The sequence below is a fragment of the Hippichthys cyanospilos genome, chromosome 19 (genome assembly GCF_059441005.1).
Source record: "Hippichthys cyanospilos isolate Australia breed blue-spotted pipefish chromosome 19, RoL_Hcya_1.0, whole genome shotgun sequence".
Taxonomy (NCBI): Eukaryota; Metazoa; Chordata; class Actinopteri; order Syngnathiformes; family Syngnathidae; genus Hippichthys; species Hippichthys cyanospilos.
The window spans coordinates 7,550,829-7,572,935 of NC_142387.1; the positions used below are offsets into that span (position 1 = coordinate 7,550,829).

General features: G+C 38.7%; 1 protein-coding gene across 3 annotated transcripts in view; it reads right to left on the reverse strand.

The window, feature by feature from the left end:
- nrp1a (neuropilin 1a) overlaps positions 1 to 22,107 on the reverse strand; it is a 65,246-nt gene that overhangs the window by 41,903 nt on the left and 1,236 nt on the right. For all 3 annotated transcript variants that reach the window (XM_088401721.1, XM_088401720.1, XM_088401722.1), the window contains 3 exons: positions 21,550 to 21,962; positions 20,701 to 20,875; positions 3,400 to 3,581 (listed from right to left, as the gene is read on the reverse strand). In XM_088401721.1, the coding sequence (XP_088257847.1) occupies positions 3,400 to 3,581; positions 20,701 to 20,875; positions 21,550 to 21,616 (424 nt within the window). In that variant the 5' untranslated portion in view covers positions 21,617 to 21,962. The remainder of the gene's footprint in view (positions 1 to 3,399; positions 3,582 to 20,700; positions 20,876 to 21,549; positions 21,963 to 22,107) is intronic.

The following is a 22,107-nucleotide window of genomic DNA, read 5'->3' on the forward strand; positions in this document are numbered from 1 at the left end:
TATATATATATATATATATATATATATATATATATATATATATATATATATATATATATATATATTAATGCAATACACTTACAACTTAAAATGTATTTTTTTTTTCTTTTTTCCCTCCTCAAGTGAAAGCAATACACTTCCATATAAGGGGGTACACCAGCTCAGGTCTGTATAATTGGGACGCGATCCCCAAGGAATCATGTTTACATAATTTTTCATTGAGGGTATGTTTAGCTTCAACGTGACCTTTGGCTTCATTCAAATCATAACAAAAGTCAGTGCCAATCCCGGATCTTGACATCCAGTGATCATAGAGCCTTTAATGACAGTAATGAACGGCCTACATTCTTTGTATGCATCTTTATTGGCACGCACAAGTTGGCAATTCCTTCATTATCAGATCATCTGCGCATCATCATTAACGCTACATGTGTTTGCCAACACAATGTTTTCCCAGCTAATACTCTGCTTGTTGATAAGACGCGCAAATCAGCTAGCTTTGTATCCCTCGCTCTGCTTGGCTCTCTGTCTCCGTCAAAGAAACCACACACTTAATTGATCTCAGGGCCTCATTCTTGGCTCCCTGTACTGCAGTAGTCAAAACATGGAGTCTATTCATAGAATAATGACGGTTTTGGTCTACTGAGAAATAACAGTTCCTTTATGAAACTGTACACAAGGGCAGTGCCCCAGCATATATTTCCATGGTTCCATGTGTCTTTTGCATTTAATACAGAGTGCTCATTTAATTGCATAATCCATATGTAGAGATGAACTTAAAAGAACGTTGCCTATTTAGCTATTTTGAGCAGTAAAATGTTCATATTTTGTCTATACATAATTTAATAACCTATATTCTGCCACTAGTAGTCAAGTGAAAATGACATCACATATACTCAGGTAACAACCAATCACGACTCAGCTTGCAAATATCAGAAGGCCGAACCTGGAAAGCAGGTGAACAGTGATTGGGTGTTGCCTGAGCCTTGAGCATGTGATGTTATTTTCAGTCGACAGCAAATGGCAACATGTGTTTTTAAAAGGTATTGATTATACTCGTTGGTTCTAAATTTTAAATGCTTTTTTTGCTCAAAATGGATATATAAATTTACAACAACGTTCACTAATAATCCTACTCTGAGAAACTATTTCTATTAGTTTAAAACTGCACTCAATAAAATCTGTCTGGCAACAACCAATTATTATTTGACTGGGAAATTACGTTTTGCTCTATATCTTTTGATGCATTTGAGCTCCACCACAATGTCCCAAAGTGCTCATTGGAGGACATCCTAGACTTTTCAATGACGTCTCATGTGTTATGGTGGTATGAAATAAAATTTGCTGTTTTGCTGAGACAAAATGGACACAATAGTGGACACATATTAAGAGACTGGGTCTCGGTTGGATATAGATTAAACTAATGTTAATGATTGTACAGTTTGATTTAATATTCTCCCAGTGATTAAAGGAAATTGTTAGCTTAATTTCAAAATATATTAAACCCATCCCTTCTTAAATTCTTCATCAGGTTCTAGCGATGTCAATTAATGGAATAGTCCTTGTATGTCCTCAGCTCTCTAAAAGGGTGTTCTGTAGCTACATTACTATCACCACCAGGCTCCTTACATATTTCAAATTCAAATCTGCGATAATAGACGGGACTGGAAAATAGCAGGCTAATCAAAGGAAGAATGTTGTGGATTTAACTGGTCTATCAAGGGGGATCAGGCAGTGGTGGGTGCGGATGAGCTTCCATGTGGTGGGCTAGAGTGTCACTTTGATCTTGTAAATGGACCCACACTCCACCAGCTGCGTTGCTGTGGTGGTGACACAGTTACGCACACACAAACACACGCACACGTGTATGTTAAGATTAAAATGAAGAAGGGGACCTGGCGGACCGTTCATCATGTCTGCGAGGTCAACAGGGGCTGTCCCATAGACTTCTGCGAAGGTTAATTAATGCAAAAGGAGTCAGCCTAGTAGTCACTTGCAGATGTGGTTCAACCCTCCTTCTTTTTGAAACGTTGCATCTGTTTCTGATATATTTGTATTAACTGTCAAAAATCTGATGTCACTATTAGTGTTGTCTAATTAGCAGATTAATTGTGATCAATAACTACAGTTATGATTAAAGTTATAGTTCAATTTTTTTTATCACATTAATCTAATATCTAACCTTGAACTTCATGCTTTCTGTATGCTGATTAGATCTGTTTTTACACACCTGACTTCTCACACTTGAGTAGTCAGGGGTTGGAAAACAAAGGACAATCGATAACTGAAGTGGGCATTGATTGGCTGTCATTGTGTTTGGCATAGCCTGATAGGCTCCTGTATTGGGTGGGAGGGCAAGTTAATGAGCAGAAGGAAGACTTGAATATGAACGAGCATGTGTGTGGTATATTTAGAAATGTATAAATGCCCCAATGCCACCTTTTATTATGCCTTCCTTGAAGAAGAACCTGGCTATCACAGCAGCACCAAATTCAGCCTACTACATAAATGCAAAGCACCCAGCTATGATTACATCAACGGCTAACTATAGAAACAAAGATGCTATAGTAGTACACCATAGAAACTCTCTGCCGAATTAATGTGAATATGTTTAAAATTATTTGGCAATTTACAAAACACCATTCTTCGTAATAGTTGAATTTAATGGGGGTCAATATTTTACTCTATTGACAAGTCACAACAACTGTGCTTTTTTTTTCTCTAAACTTTGCTTCCTAAAATAGGGCCACTGGTATTGTGACATTGATGCAGCTGGCATGGGATCGATTCCCACTTAATGCCGTTCACAACCACCCTGCAATTGACTGGCAACCACTGCAGGGTGGAGACCCAGATAAACTCTACCCAGTGACCATAAAAATTAAGTGGTATTCAAAATGAATGGATAGATCTCTCCTGAAATCTGTAATGATTAGTAGCAGCTTATTTGACAAGCACATAAATAAAATTATACCTTTACTTCATCTGTCATATTTACCATCAGAAAAAAAAAAACAGTTTGGGGAACATATGTGTGAATCATTGGTTTGGAATGCCGCCTACAGCTTGCCATATTGCAAACATGTCATTTTGATGCTTTGCTGCCTTGCTTCATCACAAACAAAGCATGAAATTAGAAAGAGAGGCTTGGAGATCAAATGCAGATCATGGATATAAAATTTGAAAAGTACGTTTTTGTAAAAACAAGTTTGTTTTAATCTAAACCAGCGATCACCAATCTTTGAAACTGGGAACTATTTCTTTGGTACTGAGTAATATGAAGGGCTACCAGTTTTACGCCTGTTTTTACTCCTGTTTTAAACAGTCTTAGTTATCCTTAAAATTTGGGGTAAAATGATCTAAAATGAAATAGTAATATGCTAACGGTGATATGCTAACCTGTCTTGAAGATCTCATATCGAATGGAGAAACCTGCTCCATGGGTCTCATAATCGGTGACAAACTTAATGAAGAGCTGGTTCCCGGACGAGACCACGGGGGATGGGGCGATCTTGCCGCAGTACTTGCCGACCAACTGACCGCTCTCATCCACGCCGTCTCGCACTTCCACATAGTCATACCTGCGAAAGACAAGAATCTCACTGAGCTACATAACAAACTGTACATAACAAATATTCACGTATTTTTCTGAAGCACGAATGCACTCAAATGAGGTTGAGGGGGTGTCTATATTATCATAATATCATTTCATTATGCTCTACCCACTCCCACAAACACTGCTGATGTATACTCTCCATGAGCACTGAACCTGAAGAGCAGGTGCAAAATCTATTAAATACGCACACGCGCTAAAAATTACATGCTGATGGAATTTAGATCTCTAGCACCAGAGGGAAAACAGCAGACTAATTGAGTCAGAACTGGATTTAGAAGCAGATAAGCTTTGAAATAGGACGCTGGGAAAATGAGACTTGATGCAAACGTGGTATAAGGTATGCAGAAGTTGACTGCGATCATCGAAGGTGGTCCAAACAGCCTCGGGTTGTTCATAAGCGCATGCCTGTTATTATTCTTGGCTGGGAAATGTTCATTTAATAGTCAGTTGGGATAGGCTCGAGTTTTACAGACACCATAAAAAATCATCTATATAGAACATGGATCGATAGATTTTTTTTTTCTTTTTCTCCTTTGTTGTCAAAACTTCCTGATTTGCACTGATATAATGTATATATATATATATATATATATATATATATATATATATATATATATATATATATATATATATATATATATATATATATATATATATATATTCCAAAGTTAAAGCAGACATTTTTAAAGTTCTCATTTTACTCCAATACAATGATAATCTGCTTTCAAAACTAAAGAAATCTGAGAATATTTACTGTTGAGAGGCTGAAAATCTGAGCATTAGGACAATTTAGGTCTATAAACAATTTATGGATTCGTTCAAATAATTGCCAATTGATTTATTAGTTATTGATTTATTGTTGCACCACTACTGTCGAAAGACTAAGCCTCCTCAGTGATTCTGAATTTACTTAAACAAAGAGAACAGATCACAATGAGTTTCATTTTTACTTGCCGATAGCTCAGGGTAGGATAATTCCCTCAAGTGGGACCAAACTTGTTGCCGCATTGTTACCCATTTTTTTAAATTGAAACAGCGTCAGAAATTGAGTTGTTAAAATTCCAAATTCTATTTGAACACGCATCGATGTTAGTTAGGTTCCAAACTAATTTCACAATACCCATATAAAATATGATGACAGAGTCAATAAAAACAATGCAAATGTTGAGAGAAAATAGACTGCACCGTTTGAACGCACTGCTTGAATTTCCAACATAAAGTTATCAACATTCATACCATTCCCCCACATTGTTTCTTTCTTGAGGTGATTTACAACTGAGAGGACAGAAGATCTATTTTCTTTTTTTCAAAAGCGCCAAAGCATTTTTATTCTTTTTTCCTGTTTCCTGCTTTAAACGTTCGGCATGCTTTGTGTTTCCCACCAGCTGTGGGAACAGCTTCGCTCGTGCAACTTTAACAAGAGCTACTTTGTTTTAGCTTCTTTATCAAGTGCAACGCAATAAAAAGATTACTAGGCTCACGTGGTGTTTACAATGTAATTCTCCCAGTAATGTGGTTTAATGGTTTAGGAGTTTCCCTTTATAGGATCTCCTGAACTAAAGGAATCGGTTTTGGTTAATGATGTCTTTTATCTTCTCACATGCAGGTGCCACAAGTTCATTTAAGGTTTGCTAGTTTAAATGAGCTCACTAATTTGCATTTCCTAATCGAAGCACCAAATCTTTCTGACGGATAACTTTTCTGCATACTTCTTTCTTTCTTTATTGAAACATTTTTAACAAATCTGATACAGTCATTCAAAAATGAATCAAAATTAATCACTTTATTTGCACCTAGTGCTGTCAAGACATAAAATCTTAATTAGCATTTGTAATCAATTTAATTATAATCTTAAAACAATTCTGAGATTTATTTCTTAATTTAGATTGGTTATAGTGGCAGATCAAAAGGTTGATGTACAAAACAAAAAATATGGCTACAGTTATTAATTTACTGAATAAATACCATTTATTTTCTGCTGTATTTGAGTCCCACATTACATTCGTGACTTTTTTTGTATTTTCATACATGTTTTCATCATTAGTTGGGAGTGCAGGTACAGCTGGGTGCTTTGCACTGATGTGGTAGGCTAAACTCACAAACTTCTTCTCATAAAGAAGCTCCAAAATGAAATGAATCAGACATACAGAAAGCATAAAGTTTTCGACTAAACATGTGGTTAAAGGGGTTTTCTTTTCTTTTTTTAACTGACAATAAATGATTACAAATGATCTGTTATTCCAACACCCCTAGACATAGCCATTATGAGCCATGTCTTTATTTAGCTTGTTTGCAAAGTTTTTTGTCACCATCCCAATTAGCTCTTCACACCTCCATGAAAAGATGTTTTTAGCATTTTTCATCTGCCACATCCTGTTTCATCATCAGTTCGAATGGTGTTGCGAAATGTGACACAAAGAGAATACAGCGAGAATGTGTCTGCAGTGGCAAAAAGAGATGAGAAAATGTCTTTATTGGGCCTTGATGAGTCGTGTGTCAGCCAGACCTCCAGTAGTTCTGCATCAGTGCCTCCGCACTCGGTGCGCTAACGCAAATCCATTTAGACTCTTATCATCTGGAAGGCATTTTGGTAAAATTGCTTGGTGGGGCAGTTTAACACCTCTGAAAAGCTTCTCCTCTCTATTCTAGTGCCGATTACACCTGTGAGGGTTTATTTCAAAACTTGAGAGTCTTTAGAAACGACAGAGGTCATGTATCAGTCTCTTATCTATAATCATCAAGGAAACGTAGTCTGGTTTTAAATCCCAAAAGGCCCCTCAGTTTCAGGGTTAGCTTGTCATTAATGCCCTAAACTGTCAAGTTAAAGCTGGATTCCGGCTCTTAGGGCCTTTGTGGTGTCATGTTGCATCATAACACCGCGGTAGATGTTGTTCTTATGCCTCACGACAATGTAATTACGCTGAACATTGCACCTATTTATTTGTCTTGTCTGCTATGGAGCTGCACACACACATGCACGCGTACATGCACACACTGTGCTAATAGCGAAAATGGTTTGTCAATCCAATGGGGAAATTAAAATGAAAAAAGAGGGGGTGTTCGGAGGGGAAAGGGGGTGAAAGTAATTCTGTACAACCTTCGCTTCAGCGACTCAAATGTATTAGCCTGCCGTCTTTCTCCGGGCACTGAGAGAAAGCAATTGGCTAGCATTGGACAAGAACATTAGTAGCTTCGTTCTAGCAAAGCCAAAAAGAAGGCAACAAACGCTCAGTCTCACAATCGAACATTTATATTGCCTGCTGGTTTCCCATGGAAATAGTCTTTCTCCAGACTGCCTATAAATATTTATCTGATGTGCTTTTTTTTAATGTACTGACACAATTTGGACGCCTCTGAAAGCGAAAAGATGTTGTGGAAACCTCCAAATCAGATCCTAGCTTAAGAACAAACGTCAAGTCTCTGACATTTCCCTTTCTGCAGCTGTCCTTCTACAAAGGCTGCTGTATGAAAACATGTCACCTACAACATGTTCAAACATCTCAGGGTAACACTAGGGGGATATAGCCTCAACAACTGATTTGCAGGTCTGGGAGGCCCCAGCGGGCTTAAAAAGGGAAAATTAGCTTTTGTCAGCTGTCAGGAAAGTTGGGCCCACATGCTTACAAACTGTCACTGGGGGCACAGTCACAACATCATTAACGCTTGTACAAGATGATCGCTGAGGTGCTTTTTCCATGTTTTGATCCTGGCTCAAATGAATGGTCTTTATTCTCAATGTTCCCCTCCGTGTAAATCTGTTTCGCATATGACATTCATTACCCTTCACTTGAAAACTGACCTCCGCTATTTCCTTGAGCTGGAATATAATGTCTCCTGGGACAAAATGCACTCCTCAGCAGACAACATCTAATGAGTCATCATATCAAAATGTAGGTAAGAGGCATTAACATAATATAAAATATGCATACAGCCTGTGTTGGGGGAAATCTTCTAAGTCAGATTTTGGTGAATGTAATATTTTTCCACAAATCTATAACATTAGTGAGTCCACACGTGTTGCTGCTATTATCAAAAATTGACAAACCGAAAGTGCAAAAAATTCACATGCTAACTTTAACGATTCAATGCTTATGGTTGAACAAATTTGCTATCATAGGGGTCTCCTGAAAAATGAAGGAGGTGTATGGATTTGACTTGACCTATTTGTGTCCACTGTTATGTCCATTTAGTCTCAGCAAGACAGCAATGTTAATTGCATCCCACACAAACACTTGAGACATCATTGGAAGGCCAGATTGTCCTCTAATGACCACACCGGGACTTAGTAGTGTTGCTAGAATTAATCAAAACCAAAAATGTTCCCTGTGTCAATACAAATGAATAAGCTGGCTCTCAGAAGGACACGTTGATGTTTCTATACATGTAGTCAAAGATTTGGACAGTTTCACAAATTTTGTCAATTTTGTGTTCCATTATTTTCACTCACACTGCGTTTATAAAACTGTAATAAAAGAAAGTAATAAAACAGTACTAAACAGTAGTAAAACAAAGTGAGCCTTCTGCAGTACTTAAGAACAGTCAATATAGACGTTTGCACAGAAAAAGAGCTTTTTAAATCTTGGCTTTAGTCAGGTGTGGGTGTTTTTATTCAGAAATAATGACCAATCTTAAGCGCCTATCCCACATTTGAGAGTGTTAACCAAGGTAGTGAATGTGCATTCACGTCCGGGATTTGGAGGGTTCGTTCAAGGTCGCAATTCTTTAGACTTTCTTAAGACATTCTAAAATAGACTAGTCTTTCTTGTTGTTTAGAATTTGCTCTGACACGATAAACAATCAAGACGGCTTCAGTGCCCGTTTTAGTTTTGTTTTTTTTTTCTATTGAAACTTTTTCCATTGAAACCGAAGGTCTCAAAATCTAAAGTGGAGATTTGCCCATCTTTACTATCCAGTTTTGTGTGTAGCAATCATAAATCGTAGTTTTACCTCATCACTCTATTTCCCGCCAAAAACACTGGTGACGTTAAAAGACAGAAGTTCTTTCTGATTGGACAGAATTTGGCGAAACGCTTGCCACATGATTAAAACCACACTATGCGGCTTTATGTAGCAGTAATCAACAAAGCCATGTGGAGGTTTTTATTTATTTATTTTTAAAAATGAATGCAATATAACATGCAGATAGCCCTGGTTACGTCTAAACAAGGCCTGAATGTCTTAAGAAAGTCTTGAGATTGTGACCTTGAGTGAAACCTGAAGAGCCCAAAAGAGCAGCTACATTACCGACATTATTCTATTAAAGCCTCAATTTTATTCCATTTACGGGTGAAGGTTTCTTTTATCTCGTCAGGTTTCGTTGAGGGTTGCAAAAGTTCTTAAGACATTCTGAAATAGTCATAATTGTTCCGAACCGGCCTCAATTGTTTTTTGTGTCCTTCCGCCCGATGCCAGCGATATCAGTTTCATTATTACCAATTACAGGGTTCTATTGCTTTAACAGTAATGTGTGAGCCGTCCCCTTTGGATTCCTCGCCCAGAAAAGAAAAAGCACTACTGTGTCCCCACACCGTAATCTTCCCCCCCAAATCAATGTTGAAGCATTTGGATGTGGAAAGCAACACAGCAGGCAAAAAAACACCCGCCAATCAGAGCTGATGTGTTTTCAGAAATGGTTCCTTGTCAGTGAGGGAAGAAGGGCGTGATTACATCCCTCACCACTCCATAGCCACAGGGATGGTTGAAAAGATAGGGGGGGATTCTCTGCCCTCAAAAGCCCAGCTGTACCCATCAAGTGGTCCTGCTTTGGCTTTGACACCCCCAATATGACCATACTTGGGACACATTTTTAGCTGCCAATGTTTCTGGTTTTGTGGCCTACGCATATTCCTAAACAGCAATTATCATTACCGCTGGAAGAAGCCAGCCCTTATGTGATTTGGAGTCGACAACAATCCCAAAGACGTAATTTTACATTTTTTACGTATTTATTTTCCAGTTATTTTTTCAAGTAGTAGGCTAAAGGAGGCTCTAAAAATCGCTTCTACTAAATGAGTTAATGAATCGGGCTTTTTAAACTCCATAATTACTTCTACCCCCTCAGTGTACATAATGCGGAATACATGGATGCATTTCTATGTGCTCTTGTATGGTCCATAACAGTATCCATCAGGTTTTGTTGCCCATTGTCACAAATTTAACAACGTAGTAAAATTTTATGCAAAAAAGTCAACCTAAAATATACACATTTAATAAACTTTGCTGTTTAAGGGGTGCTTTGGGAAATAAAATTGCTACATTCAGTAGGTAGTTAAACCAAACCTTGAAAGTATGCTTTTGAAATTGAAGAGTCTCTTTTGGATGTACTGAAAAGAAAAAAACCTCATTAATGTGCATGCTTGTCGTTTGCAATGCTGAGAATTTTCTTGATGGGCAGAACTTAGGAAGACATGAAAATTCTGAGAGCATATAAAATGTGGACCTGAAAATCTCTGATCATATGTTTGCTCAAGAGAGAGAGGAAAAAAGAAAGGAGGAAAGAGAGCGAGAGAGAGAGAGTACCCCCTCATTTCTGTGGGCCATTACAGGCGGGAATAGCTCCCATTTGTCCCACCTTGACATTTGAAAGGATCTCTGATTGCAAAGGAAAGAGGAGCAGGCAGAGGTGAGCAAAGAGAGAGTTCTCCTCAGGGGTCGGTGACGTGACCCAGATGATCCACCATTGTGGCAGCCATGAGAGGTCAAGGGTAAAACTAACAGGCCAAAAGAAGGGCGTGGAGCAGCACCGTGAAGCTATTAAGTACTGTGTGTTCTTCTTGCCTTCATCTTGTCGCATAACTCACTTCAGAATGGATACATTTTATAACAATTCAGTGAAGACAAAAAAGTGTCACATCATCAGTCAAGATGGCTGCAAGGCTACGTGAAATTTTAACAGGGTTTCTGCATGTATCAGATTAGCGCGTTTTTCTTTTTAAATTAAGAGAAAATTAATGTGAACATGAAACAACTTTTTGAGTGATTGCTTCTCAAAATATTGTATTATTTTTTTTAATTGTAATTAGCGGCAATTTTCCAGTAGATGAGCCAGAAATAAAACAGATGTTACACAATCTATCTTCTTGAGCTGCTGAATGCAACTTCTCTGGAGAATTTAGAAGTTAAACAAATCATCCACAGATGGCACAAGCACAGCATAAGTCAAATAAAACAAAAATATTGATTATTTAGTATAAAACCCTAATACACTTCATTTGAACTTTTCTAAACATGGACACAAAACTGTAGGAGTGCAATGACATAATATAGTTGCAAAAAAAAAAAAAAAAAAAACATTAACAAAAAAAAAAGTAGGTTTAATAATGATCCTGGTACCTCCAGAGTCTCTCAACTCTCGGTTGAAGTGATGAGATAAAAATATTGAAAACAAGCTTGGGAACAGCTGCTATACATGATCTCATAGCATTAAGATTATTTAGGCTGGTATGATGATCACATTTTAATGGGAGAATTTACATGAGGAGCGACGCAAGATTATCATAAAATCAAACAAATGTGGCGTCGCTTGAAAAAGGAAGCATGAGAGAGTACTCAACTGAAATGAACCCCGTAATCTACACTGTAAAAGAAGATGAGAAAAAGCAACAGATATGCGCATCAGATCAACCATCTGAGACTTTGCGCTTGTACAAGCGAGCGGCACTGGGCGGTAATGAGCCGCAAGGAGCCGACGACATTCAAAGTGGGCCGGAGATGTGAGAGAGAGGAGGCGACGACGGGGAGGAGGCGAGTTGAAACTGAGGTCAGCCCGGAGTAAAAGCTGTTGGGTGCTGTTCGAATCGCTCACAATGGGCAGGAAGGAGAAAAGAAGTTGTGTTGTGGGTGGGTTTTTGTCCGTTAAAAGGAAACAAACATTTTGAGTGAGTTGGTAAGATAGTAAAGGCAGAGCTTGTGAAAAAAAATTCAAATATAGATGCACTGTATCATTATATATTTTTCCTCCCTATCTGTTAATATATTAAATATTTTTTGCTCATACTCCACTGACCTGTTTCTACATAGAGTTCAATTCAGAAGAACTGTAACTCAACATGACATGTTGATAATGTATCATTATCTTGTCACAGAGCATCAAATATTTATATTTTTATGATGTAAATAGGCAATGAAAAGGAGTTTCACTGCTACTGATTTATTTGTGAGTACACACACACACACACACACACACACACCCACACACACACACGAACACACGCATATATATTTATATGTATACAGTGGTTATGAGATTAATCCGTTCCGCTGTTACATCATAAAAATATGAATGAAAATACGAATAATAAAATAGCTAATTCACGACCATTAATGGTTATAGTTGTCAAATATACATTTTTACGAGATTGGTAGTGAGTAAATGAACTCATTCACTGCCATTGACAGCTACATCAGTCAAAATCCATTTTCATTGGGCTGGCAGTGATTGAGTTAATGCTGAAGTTATCCAGACTATGCAGCAACATGTAAGGATTTATTTACGATATTTAAAATGTTATTTAAACTTTGTTTTAGAATTTAGATTCCTTTTTTACTTTTTCTTACGTACATTAGAATGTTCTTGATCATTTTGATATAGTTAAGTCCTGACCCTCAAAAGGTTGTCTTCTTCTTATAATAAACAGCAACATGCCAAAAATAAAAGCGAACAAAATTATGGCAGGGATGTTCAATCTCAGTCCGGGCATGTTGCTCCGTGATCGGGTCAAGTCATTGGAGACATATCCACTCGGTAATGAGTGAGATATATTTTTTTCAGACCCTGAGAAAAAGTCTTGTTTGGAATTCTCTTTGCTTGACACAATGGTCATAATCTACTGGATAATAACCTTGACGCAGGAGTGGAAAATTCCTTGTTGTTAACAGGAAAGGGAGATTAAAACAAATGTCATTTATTTTTATTATTTGTAGTTAACTCTTAACTGGACATTCTCTGAACTCCAAATGCAAAATAGTTCGGCATGTGGCGTCCACATCTACTTCAGCCATCGTTAGAACTGATCGTTCCAGTGGGGCTCACAAAGGCTTCAACTATTTCAATATGCTGTATGTACTGCTCTCACAGCTGTTGAAATAAACCTTTTAAAATTGGTAGATATGGCGGAGAAGGTGTAAAACTGACACCTAGCAAATTGTAAATAAGCGCTGAAGTGCTATCTATCAAACATACCGTATTTGACAGTATCCACATATTCCATTGATGCCGAGTCCCTTTTAAGTTAGATAGAATCAAGAGAAATTTAGTTGAGCAATTTGAAGTGGATGAATAGCCTATTTTTCACCTGCTGTGGAGACAATGAAACAAAATGTTTCGCATGCGTTTATAATACCCCCCCCCCACACACACACACACACACAAACTTCCAGCTGTCCAACAAAAGACGCAAAGCTGCGAAGCAGAGAAAAAAAACAAAACAGTGGCGACTGAAAAAAGAAAGAGCCACTTAAGGAAGGCGAGATCAAGCAAAGAGCAAACAAAGCGAGAGATTGTGAGTGGCTCCAACTCAATCAGAGCGCAGCAGGCAAGCGCCCCATCAATCACCGTCTGCTTGTCCTGTGGCCGAATCATGCCACGTTGAGTGGTGGACAACCACCAGCAATTTGAAGCCTGCTGTGTGAAAACACAGTTACCTAAAATCACCCAGGGGATCTGGAGATTTTGGGCTTAACTTCCTACCTATCAACTCTCGAAAACACTGCAGACAAACTTCATTTCACTGCAATGGCCTCGTGGGATCTACTTTTGTTTTTGCATTGGCCTACTTTATACCAATGGTGGAAATGTCTTTTTTTTTTTTTGCTATATGTCTGTTTGTCAATTTTTCCTCTATTGTCATATATTTTTGACACAGATGTCCTTTTTGGGATTTCTACAAAAACAACCTCCTTAAGGTCTTAAATTTCATTTCACGCATTTGTCTCAAAACCAGGCATTTCAACTAGGCAACATTAAAATTGCTATAACTTTGCCAATTTTAGTGCTACATCTATCTGTTATACATAATTTTAAAGGGAATTAAGTATAGAATATCTACAGTAATTTCTATTTGTCAATATGTTTATTTTTGAGGATATAAGTAGGGTAAATTAGATAGATAGATAGATAGATAGATAGATAGATAGATAGATAGATAGATAGATAGATAGATAGATAGATAGATAGATAGATAGATAGATAGATAGATAGATAGATAGATAGATAGATAGATAGATAGATAGATAGATAGATAGATAGATAGATAGATAGATAGATAGATAATCAGACTTATGTCGGCGAGTTTCAAGTTCTATTCATATGATATTGTATTATCTTGTGGGGAATCATTTTGAGGGTGTCCTGAGACATGTCCCAAATGTGGGAGGAACACTGTGATTTGAATTGCAGTATTGTTGAAAAATAATCCACGTTTTATTAATCCAAAAACGTATTTCTTCCCGGTAATATCCTGTTCAAGGTCGTGAGAAATCAGACACAATCCTAGCTCACCTCAGGCAAAAAGCAGACCACAAACCGAACTGTCAAAAAAACATCTTCATTTCAACACCAAACCCCACACTTAAACACGACTTTCTACTTATAGTTCTTTTCGTAGCAACATATCGAAGCAATTTAGAGAAGCAGTTTTTGTTTGCCAGAAAGTCTTCCATGTAGGGAGGCCTGGATCAGTTTGGAGTTGGAAAGAAGTCTAGCCAAGATGAAAGCGAAAGAAAAAAAATAATCAACAGCGTGCTGACATCTGAGCAACATTCCGCCGCAAACATGTGCGTCTACACTCAACATCGCGAGGAACAACCAGAGAGGCGGACTTGAAATCCAGCAGATTATTTATGAACACTGCCCCTCGTCCCTTCCCTTTCTGATAGCGCGCCTCCCTCCCGCTGCGAATTAGAGTGGCTCACCTCCCACTTGTGGTCCGGTTGTGCATGAATCAAAGCGGTGACAGAGCAGCGGGGAGGATGGCAGATGCCACAGCCAGAAAGCTTTTCAATCAGGTTGCCCTTCCAAGTCTTCGCCAAGGTGAAACACTTCACCAGCAGATAAAGAAAAAAAAAAAAAAAAAAACAACACCCACGGTCATATGCACGGGTGCACGCGTTCTATCGCACATGTGCAGGGGCCCGCTTTAATCCTGCTCATTAACCTTTTATGTTTAAAAGTGATGAAGAAATAGAGTAATGAGAGTGAAGGTCAATGGTGTTTCTGTATGCTGGACTCTTCTCTTGCCTCTGGTTAATTGATAAGGTGAGCACTTAACATTTATAAGCACTGTGGCCTTCATTTGGTTTCAATGGCTCACCTGCCGCGCTAACGCCTGTATTTTTGCGAGACGTCACGGGAATTAGAAATTCATGTTGACAAAACATGTTTGGAATAATTGCTATGCGGAGCAAATAAGAAATGCTATTTCTGCTGGCAGAGTGGTATTTCAATGCAATTTTAAGACACAATTTCATTTCCATTGTCATCATCTGCAGTGGTCTTTTGCTGTGCAAAATACCAGGTGCATAATCTGGGATGCTTTTGTGAAAGGCGGTCATTAAAAGAACGGTTTCTACCAAACGCTATTTTGTCAATTGCTCCACTTTGGATTTCCACGGCATTGTTTGCCTTTCACTACGTAGAAAGTATAAAATAACAACTGAATTCAGAATGAAGACATTTACATGAGTGCTAGCTCCACTTGGTCAGAATGTCCATGCTTTCATTTAGTTTTCTCTAAAATTTCTTGCTTGGCGAATAGAGTTTTTACAGAAACCAATTAATCATGTTACACATATTGATGTGGCTATAGGTGAATTAACAATTGATTTGAAACACTTGATTTACGTATTTATAATAGCTATTCGTTAATTATTGTGAGAAATCATGAACATGATAGATGTCTTCGAATAAACTGGTAGCCCTTTGTATTACTCTGTAGCAAAGAAGTAGCTCTCAGTTTCAAAAAGGTTGGTTAGACCATTTTCACTAAATCTAGTGCAGCCACATTTTCCATTGTGAACAATGTCACTTCACGCTGTCCATCCATCTCTGACTCTTACAAACGTGGGGTTTTGTTGCATTTAGATAAATGAAGGACTTTGCTTTGGCTTGCTATAATAGTGGTTTGTTGCAATCATTAGTTGTGGCTACAGTCGCACCTGGGAGCTTTGCATTTATGTGGTAGGCCAAACTTAAGATGTGTGTGTGGTAAGCATGCTCATATTTACAAAGAATGGTTATTGCTCTACCTAGATCTTTTAAGGTGAAGTTTACCGTTCATCAAATGGACAACTATCAAATGCTCTTCCATTTTGATGTCTTACTTCTGCTTCAGAACTTGCCCTTCCATCCACAACAGGAGCCTATCAGGTCATGTCAAACACAAAGACAGTCAGTGTCCACTGATTGACCTTTTCAACCCCCAACAACTGAGCCTGATACATAAAAATGGATCCAATCCGCCTAATGAAAGCATAAATTTAGAGATCAAAAATTTGATTAAGACAACTTTTGACAACTCAACTTGCTAAAAAGGCCGCACAGTACAATGCACCTCTCCGGTGGGATTGTAGGAGGAGTCTGAGAGTTTGAAGTCGGAATCAAGAGGAGCTTTCAGACTTTCAAAGAAAGTTACAGCTATGCCAGTTTACCTTTCCTTACCACAAAGTTCCCGTGGTATTCAGGTTGAGGTGTTAAGAGGATTTAGAGAGATCAATCACCTTTTATTCTCACTTCCCAGTAACAGGTGGCACTTTGTCAGATTTCAAATGTCAAAAGGAAGAGCTAACAATAGCTCTGGAGTCCAAACCTGGTTTGGAATACCAGGAAGGGGTAAGATGTCCGCTGGAGAAGGGCGCACAGCAGAGTATGTTTGCCTTCCCAGCAGGCCAAGCAGCTCTACGGGAGCGACACGGCAGGAGATCTGAGTGGGTCGAGCGACGGGGGCAGACTAAAAGGAAGGCTACAATTCATTGGAGAAAAGAAGCGCTTTCCGAGCTTTGAGTTACGGTCACCTGAAGGCAGGGGGGCTCCTGCATACTTTTGAACCGTGGTGCGGCGGGATGGTTTCTTTCTTTCACTTACACAAAAGGCTGCTTGAGAAGGCATTCTTGAAATAACTTGGCTTGCCTAGTACCATTCTGCCATATATCTCACGCATCGACAGTTCTCTTGGAATTCCTATCCGTGGAATCAAGAGAAGTCCCGTATTCCCAGCAACCATAGACTGAGTGACTGGCTGCCTTCGATTGATTTTACTAGACATGTTTTTCGGAATGGTCAGCAAATGTGATGTTATCAATGATTCATAAGGACTGTCAGGATCATATGTATTGAAAGCTCCTTCTCCTCTATGAGTCAGCAGGGGGGAGTGAGATGGCGAGAACAGCCTGCAGCTACAGATGGGCGACTGAAGGTTTTGCCCTGGTTAAACATTAGCAGATTTTAAAACAGAAGAGAATGCTTAAAAAAACACCACCCTTTTTCAATTTCGAGATCAATTGCTCTTTAGAGCCAGTTTGAACAATAAACTTTTCCTTCTCAGATGTACAGCTGAAAAAGCCAGATAATTCTCATAATGTTTATATTACAAAGTACAGATGGCTGTATGTAAAAGGGAGTTAATCATGTATTTATTTATTTTTTTGCCATTTGAGCGAAGCAGACCTATTCAACCGATTTTAAGAGAAAATCGACTTCAAATATTTGCCCCGACGCAGGCTGTGCCTCCGGCTCAAACATTATTACCTGCAAGGTTCGGGCCCCTTCAACTCCACTCTGTGAAAGTCTACAACAGTGCGTGAAAGGTAAACACGTTGTGCATTCAGAATCGCAGGGCTCACTTAGTCGTCTTATCTTTGTGATGAAGTGGTTTCCTCCTCCTCTTCTCAGGATACAGGCCCATGCACTTGCCCAAACAAACCCGACAAGGGTATCGTGCGCATACAACAACACCAATGCATCCAGACGCCGCTGCTTTTTTTTTTCTTTTCTTTTCACCAGCACCACTTTGAGTGCTTCTTGTTTGGTTTGCTGATAACGGCCATGTTGGGGAACATGTGGTGCATGTGTGTTCCATTTGCCCACTAATTAGATTGCAAAGGCTGTGCACTGAACCGTGCACTGTAGCACCCCCACCCCTCCCCTCCCGTGCCTCCTCCGCCTCCACCCACTCTGCCAGTCAATCAGATAAGACGGCCATTCTGTCCCTCATCAGTGTCCATTTTGTAAAGGCCTTGATTTGGTGAATGGATTTGCAACATGGATTTTGAAAAAGCACAACCAGCTATACAGTATCGCCCAAAACAGCCCACCCACATGTGACAAATTGCCATATAGTGAAAAGAAACATGAGCTTCTGATACTGAAGTGAGAAGACCACACAAGCTGGAAAGTAATGTGTAGTACAACTCAAGTCCCATGGAAACATCTCCATTATAAAACCATTAAAAATGAAACATCGCTGCATCTGGTTAAAAATAGAGGGATTTTGAGGTTAGGACAGCCCAGCTTTCTAGCGCAATCGCTGCATGGTTCACATGAGGTGTCAAAGAAGATATATGTTTGTATTTACAGCGGAACATCAGACTCGTGGTGCATTTAGAAATGAAAAAAAAAACAAAACCATATATTCCATAAGAAATTATTTGAATTGAATGAATTAATGTTTCTGGGTATAAACTACACAGATATTAAATAACAATTGGAAAAGAAAGCTATCATTCTTTTCTAAACTATCTAATATACTCCACATAACTTTTTCTTCTGTAAAAACTGTTTAAAACGAACCATTAAAAAAAAGAAAAAAAATACTATGTCACTCCTTGTTCAGACCAGGTGACAAACATGATTTTCATCACATTTTGCCTCTACACAGATGCAGAGAACAAGGACTTGTTCGAAAACAAAACATTTATTTTATTAAAAAATACAAAAATAAAACAAGTTCTCAAGTGATCAATAGAATTACCAAACTAACTAGACATTTACTACTTAGCATGGCAAGTACTTGAACAGACAAAAGAGTAGCAGGACCTGACAAGGACAAAAACGAAACAGGAACTTAAATATAAACCAACTGACAAGACAACAAGAAATACCCGGAGAAGGCACTGTGTGTCGGAGGTAGCTGATTGGTTAACAGATGTGAATGGGTTGACAGACATTGACAAACTTTAACGAGAGACTATGACAACAAGGACACGAGGAAAACATAAGACTAAAATGTAATCACAAATCAAGATAAGACTGAATTATGACAATTTTTGGCTCCAAATGTGTTTGTTGTGATAGGTCATGTATCGGCATCCATTTTATTTTCAGCTCTGCCATTAAATCGTGCCACTAATGACAATGCATAAAAAATAACAAAATAAAAGTATTCAACATTTTACAAATAAGTCAATAATTTTCTTCATGTTGATTCCTCTTAATTTGAAAAGAAAAAACTACTGTTCCTGTCACAACATTAAAAGCATTAAAATAGATCTGCTGTTATATGCAAAAACCCATTTACGTATGTAAACCGAGATATGTATAATGCAAGCTAATAAGCATTAGCAATATTAGCCTAGTCCGCCTATGGGTAGCGGTTCCGAAATTTCACCAAGTGACAAAAACAGACGCCAAAAACAATTCAAGATATCTTTACAATGGATTAATCACCATAATAGTAGCACAACCCAAATGATTGTTACTGAGTTTTATTGCTTTAATTTTTGAGATCCTAATTCCACTAACCCTTTTTTCATGCGATCTACCAATGCTAACTTGGTGATCATCCAGTCAATCGCTATTGACTCCTTGAGCACCCACGGTGCATACTGTTGGTGGCTGGAAGGTAAAAAAAACCCAACAAAAACAGCTAAATACTGTAAGATTCAATGATGACCACATTTTTCAAATCCCACCCTCTTGTCATCCTGAAAAGCTTGCTTCCTTGAGCCTTTACAGACTAGGTCCTTTTTTTTTTTGTCTGTGCTGAGACACAGGAAATTCATTCCTAGCTAATTTGATTAGCATGATCATTGTTGCAGGCATCCCCCACTCCTCCTGTCGCTTCCTCACCCACTCCCTTGAACAGTTTAATAGTCCCTCCGGTACTGAAATCTGACCCAAAAGAAGAACTGGGGAGCATCCAGTCTTTAAACACACCAAAGGTAAGTTAAATTAGCACTAAGATCCTGGATTTGAAAAAAAAAGAAAAACCTGCAAACAGATACAGGAGCCATTCAGGGAGGGACAAAGGGAAGAGTGGGTCCAGGTTTTAGGGTGGAGTGGGGATACAGTAACAGGATCCAGCAAAGCCCTGTACTCTCCTGAGCCCTGCAGCGTAAACAAACAGCTGAGACAGAGCGGGGCAGAGGCTCCGACACACGCACCGAACCACACACACATGCATAGACAGGCAATCAAAGCGAGGCAGTCTGCCCAGCTAAGGCTCACCTCCAGGCACCCACAATGACATCGACTCATCACATTATAGCTTCTGTCTCTGGTTTCATCTGCTCAAACTATCAATCTGACAACAGCTTGGCGGGCTTCGTTGAGCGGAGTTGCCCACAATTTCAGTGTTTTGAGCCATCTTAATTTTGACTGAGGCCTCTAAGAAGCATAAAGCAAAGCTCTTCTGATGTTTATTTGAATTTCATTGCAAAAAAATGAGCAACTTCAGAAGATATGAAAGAAACAAATATTTATTCATGACATATTGCAGCCATGAGTCAAAGCTGCAAAAATCCCCCCCAGTTATAATTCGTCTGGCTAACTGACAATACAGAACTTTTATTAGCCACAAACCATGTGACTCGGCCATGCCACAAAGACAGGAAGTGAGGACATTGCACAAACACGGAGTTGGGTGACACATTTCTTTGTGACCTACTGTATGGAGCGCAAGCTTGGGGTCGCATCAAACACTAGAGGGCGCAGTTTCACGTACAATAAGGTTCAGGGGGGAGAAAGGGGACGCTTAAACAAAGCGACTCAATGCCAATCTGCTCAACTTTGCCCAAAAGATTCATTTAAGCCCCCCCCCCCGCTGCCTATTACGCCATTATCTGCAGTAAAATATACAGTTTGAGGTACTTACTTGCATTCCCGATCCTCTAGGTCAAAATGTGGATTGAAGTTGATGAGGATCCGCTGGTGGGGGCCAGGGGCCGAGATCACCCATGTACAGCGCTGAGAGGAGGTGTAAGAGAGGGGGTACCCGGGAGAGGTGAGGTAGTTGGCATTTGATATTCGGATGTTGCCTCCACATTTGTCTGCAAAAGGTAAAATGACCACTTTTCAAAATATGTTCAATGTCTTTGAAAGGATAAGAAAGAGAAAGAAATAAACTAAACCGACAATTTATAATTATATATATATATATATATATATATATATATATATATATATATATATATATATATATATATATATCTTATATCTTTTGGCGCATAAATACATGACTGATTAAAGTCGTTAACTTTTTTCCAAACACAATTTCATCAACTATTAATGGTCAGTTTAGAGAATGTCTTTCTATAGTGCTTTGATTTAATGTACAATACATGCTTTTAAAAAGTGTTATGAGCAAATGTGATGCTAACCAATTGGAAGGTTTAGTAAGCTCATTGAAATAATATACATACAAAAATATATATATTAATCTTGGCAGTGATGTTACTTGTAGAAAAAATAGCTTAAAAAGTATTTGTGAATGAGGCATAAGCTGTGGACAGAAGTTTTAAGGTTCAAATAATTTAAAATCTAATCTTAAGAAATCTTATTTATATTTAACAAGTGACTTTTGTTCAAGTCAGAAGGAGCTTGTAAGACTTTGCTATAGCGGATCAATGAGGATCACAGAGCTATTTTATTTTTTAATATTGGGATTAGTTGCCACTCAGAGTACATAACGGGATTATTTATATAGATATCAGATGTCACTTACCGTTTTTGAAAGCCTTGGCCACCAAGAGGAATCCCATCAACAGGACAAAGACTAATCCACAATGCATCCTCGTTTTGTCAACCCCAAAATAAAATCAGCAAAAAACCCCGGATAAACTCATCCAAAAGCCTTACGGCTGAAAAAGATTGTCCTGTCTTATCACGGCAGTAGTTTAAAAAAAAAAGTCACTTGTAGTGAGGCTGCTGACTTTTGGGGTTCAGGTCGCTGGCATCCTGTCATTCAGCTCCTGTTTCCTCTCGCATCAGTCGATTGCGCTCTTCTCCCTAGCCCTGAGTTGGCCATATCCTCGTCACCGGAGCCAAGGTAGGTAACGTTCAAAAAAAAAAAAAAATCCAGTCCCCCTTTGCGTCCTTTTTTAGTCAAACAAGAAGTTGGCACGAAGCAATCCCGAGCTGTTGAAATGAGAACAAGTTTAAGCAGGTGTGAGCAGGTTCGAAACCAGTGGAAATTTAACGCGCTTTTCACAACTTAAGCAGTTCAACTTTCAGTTGAGGACCCTTCTTAGACAAAAGGACTTCTTAAATGACAGCGCATGAG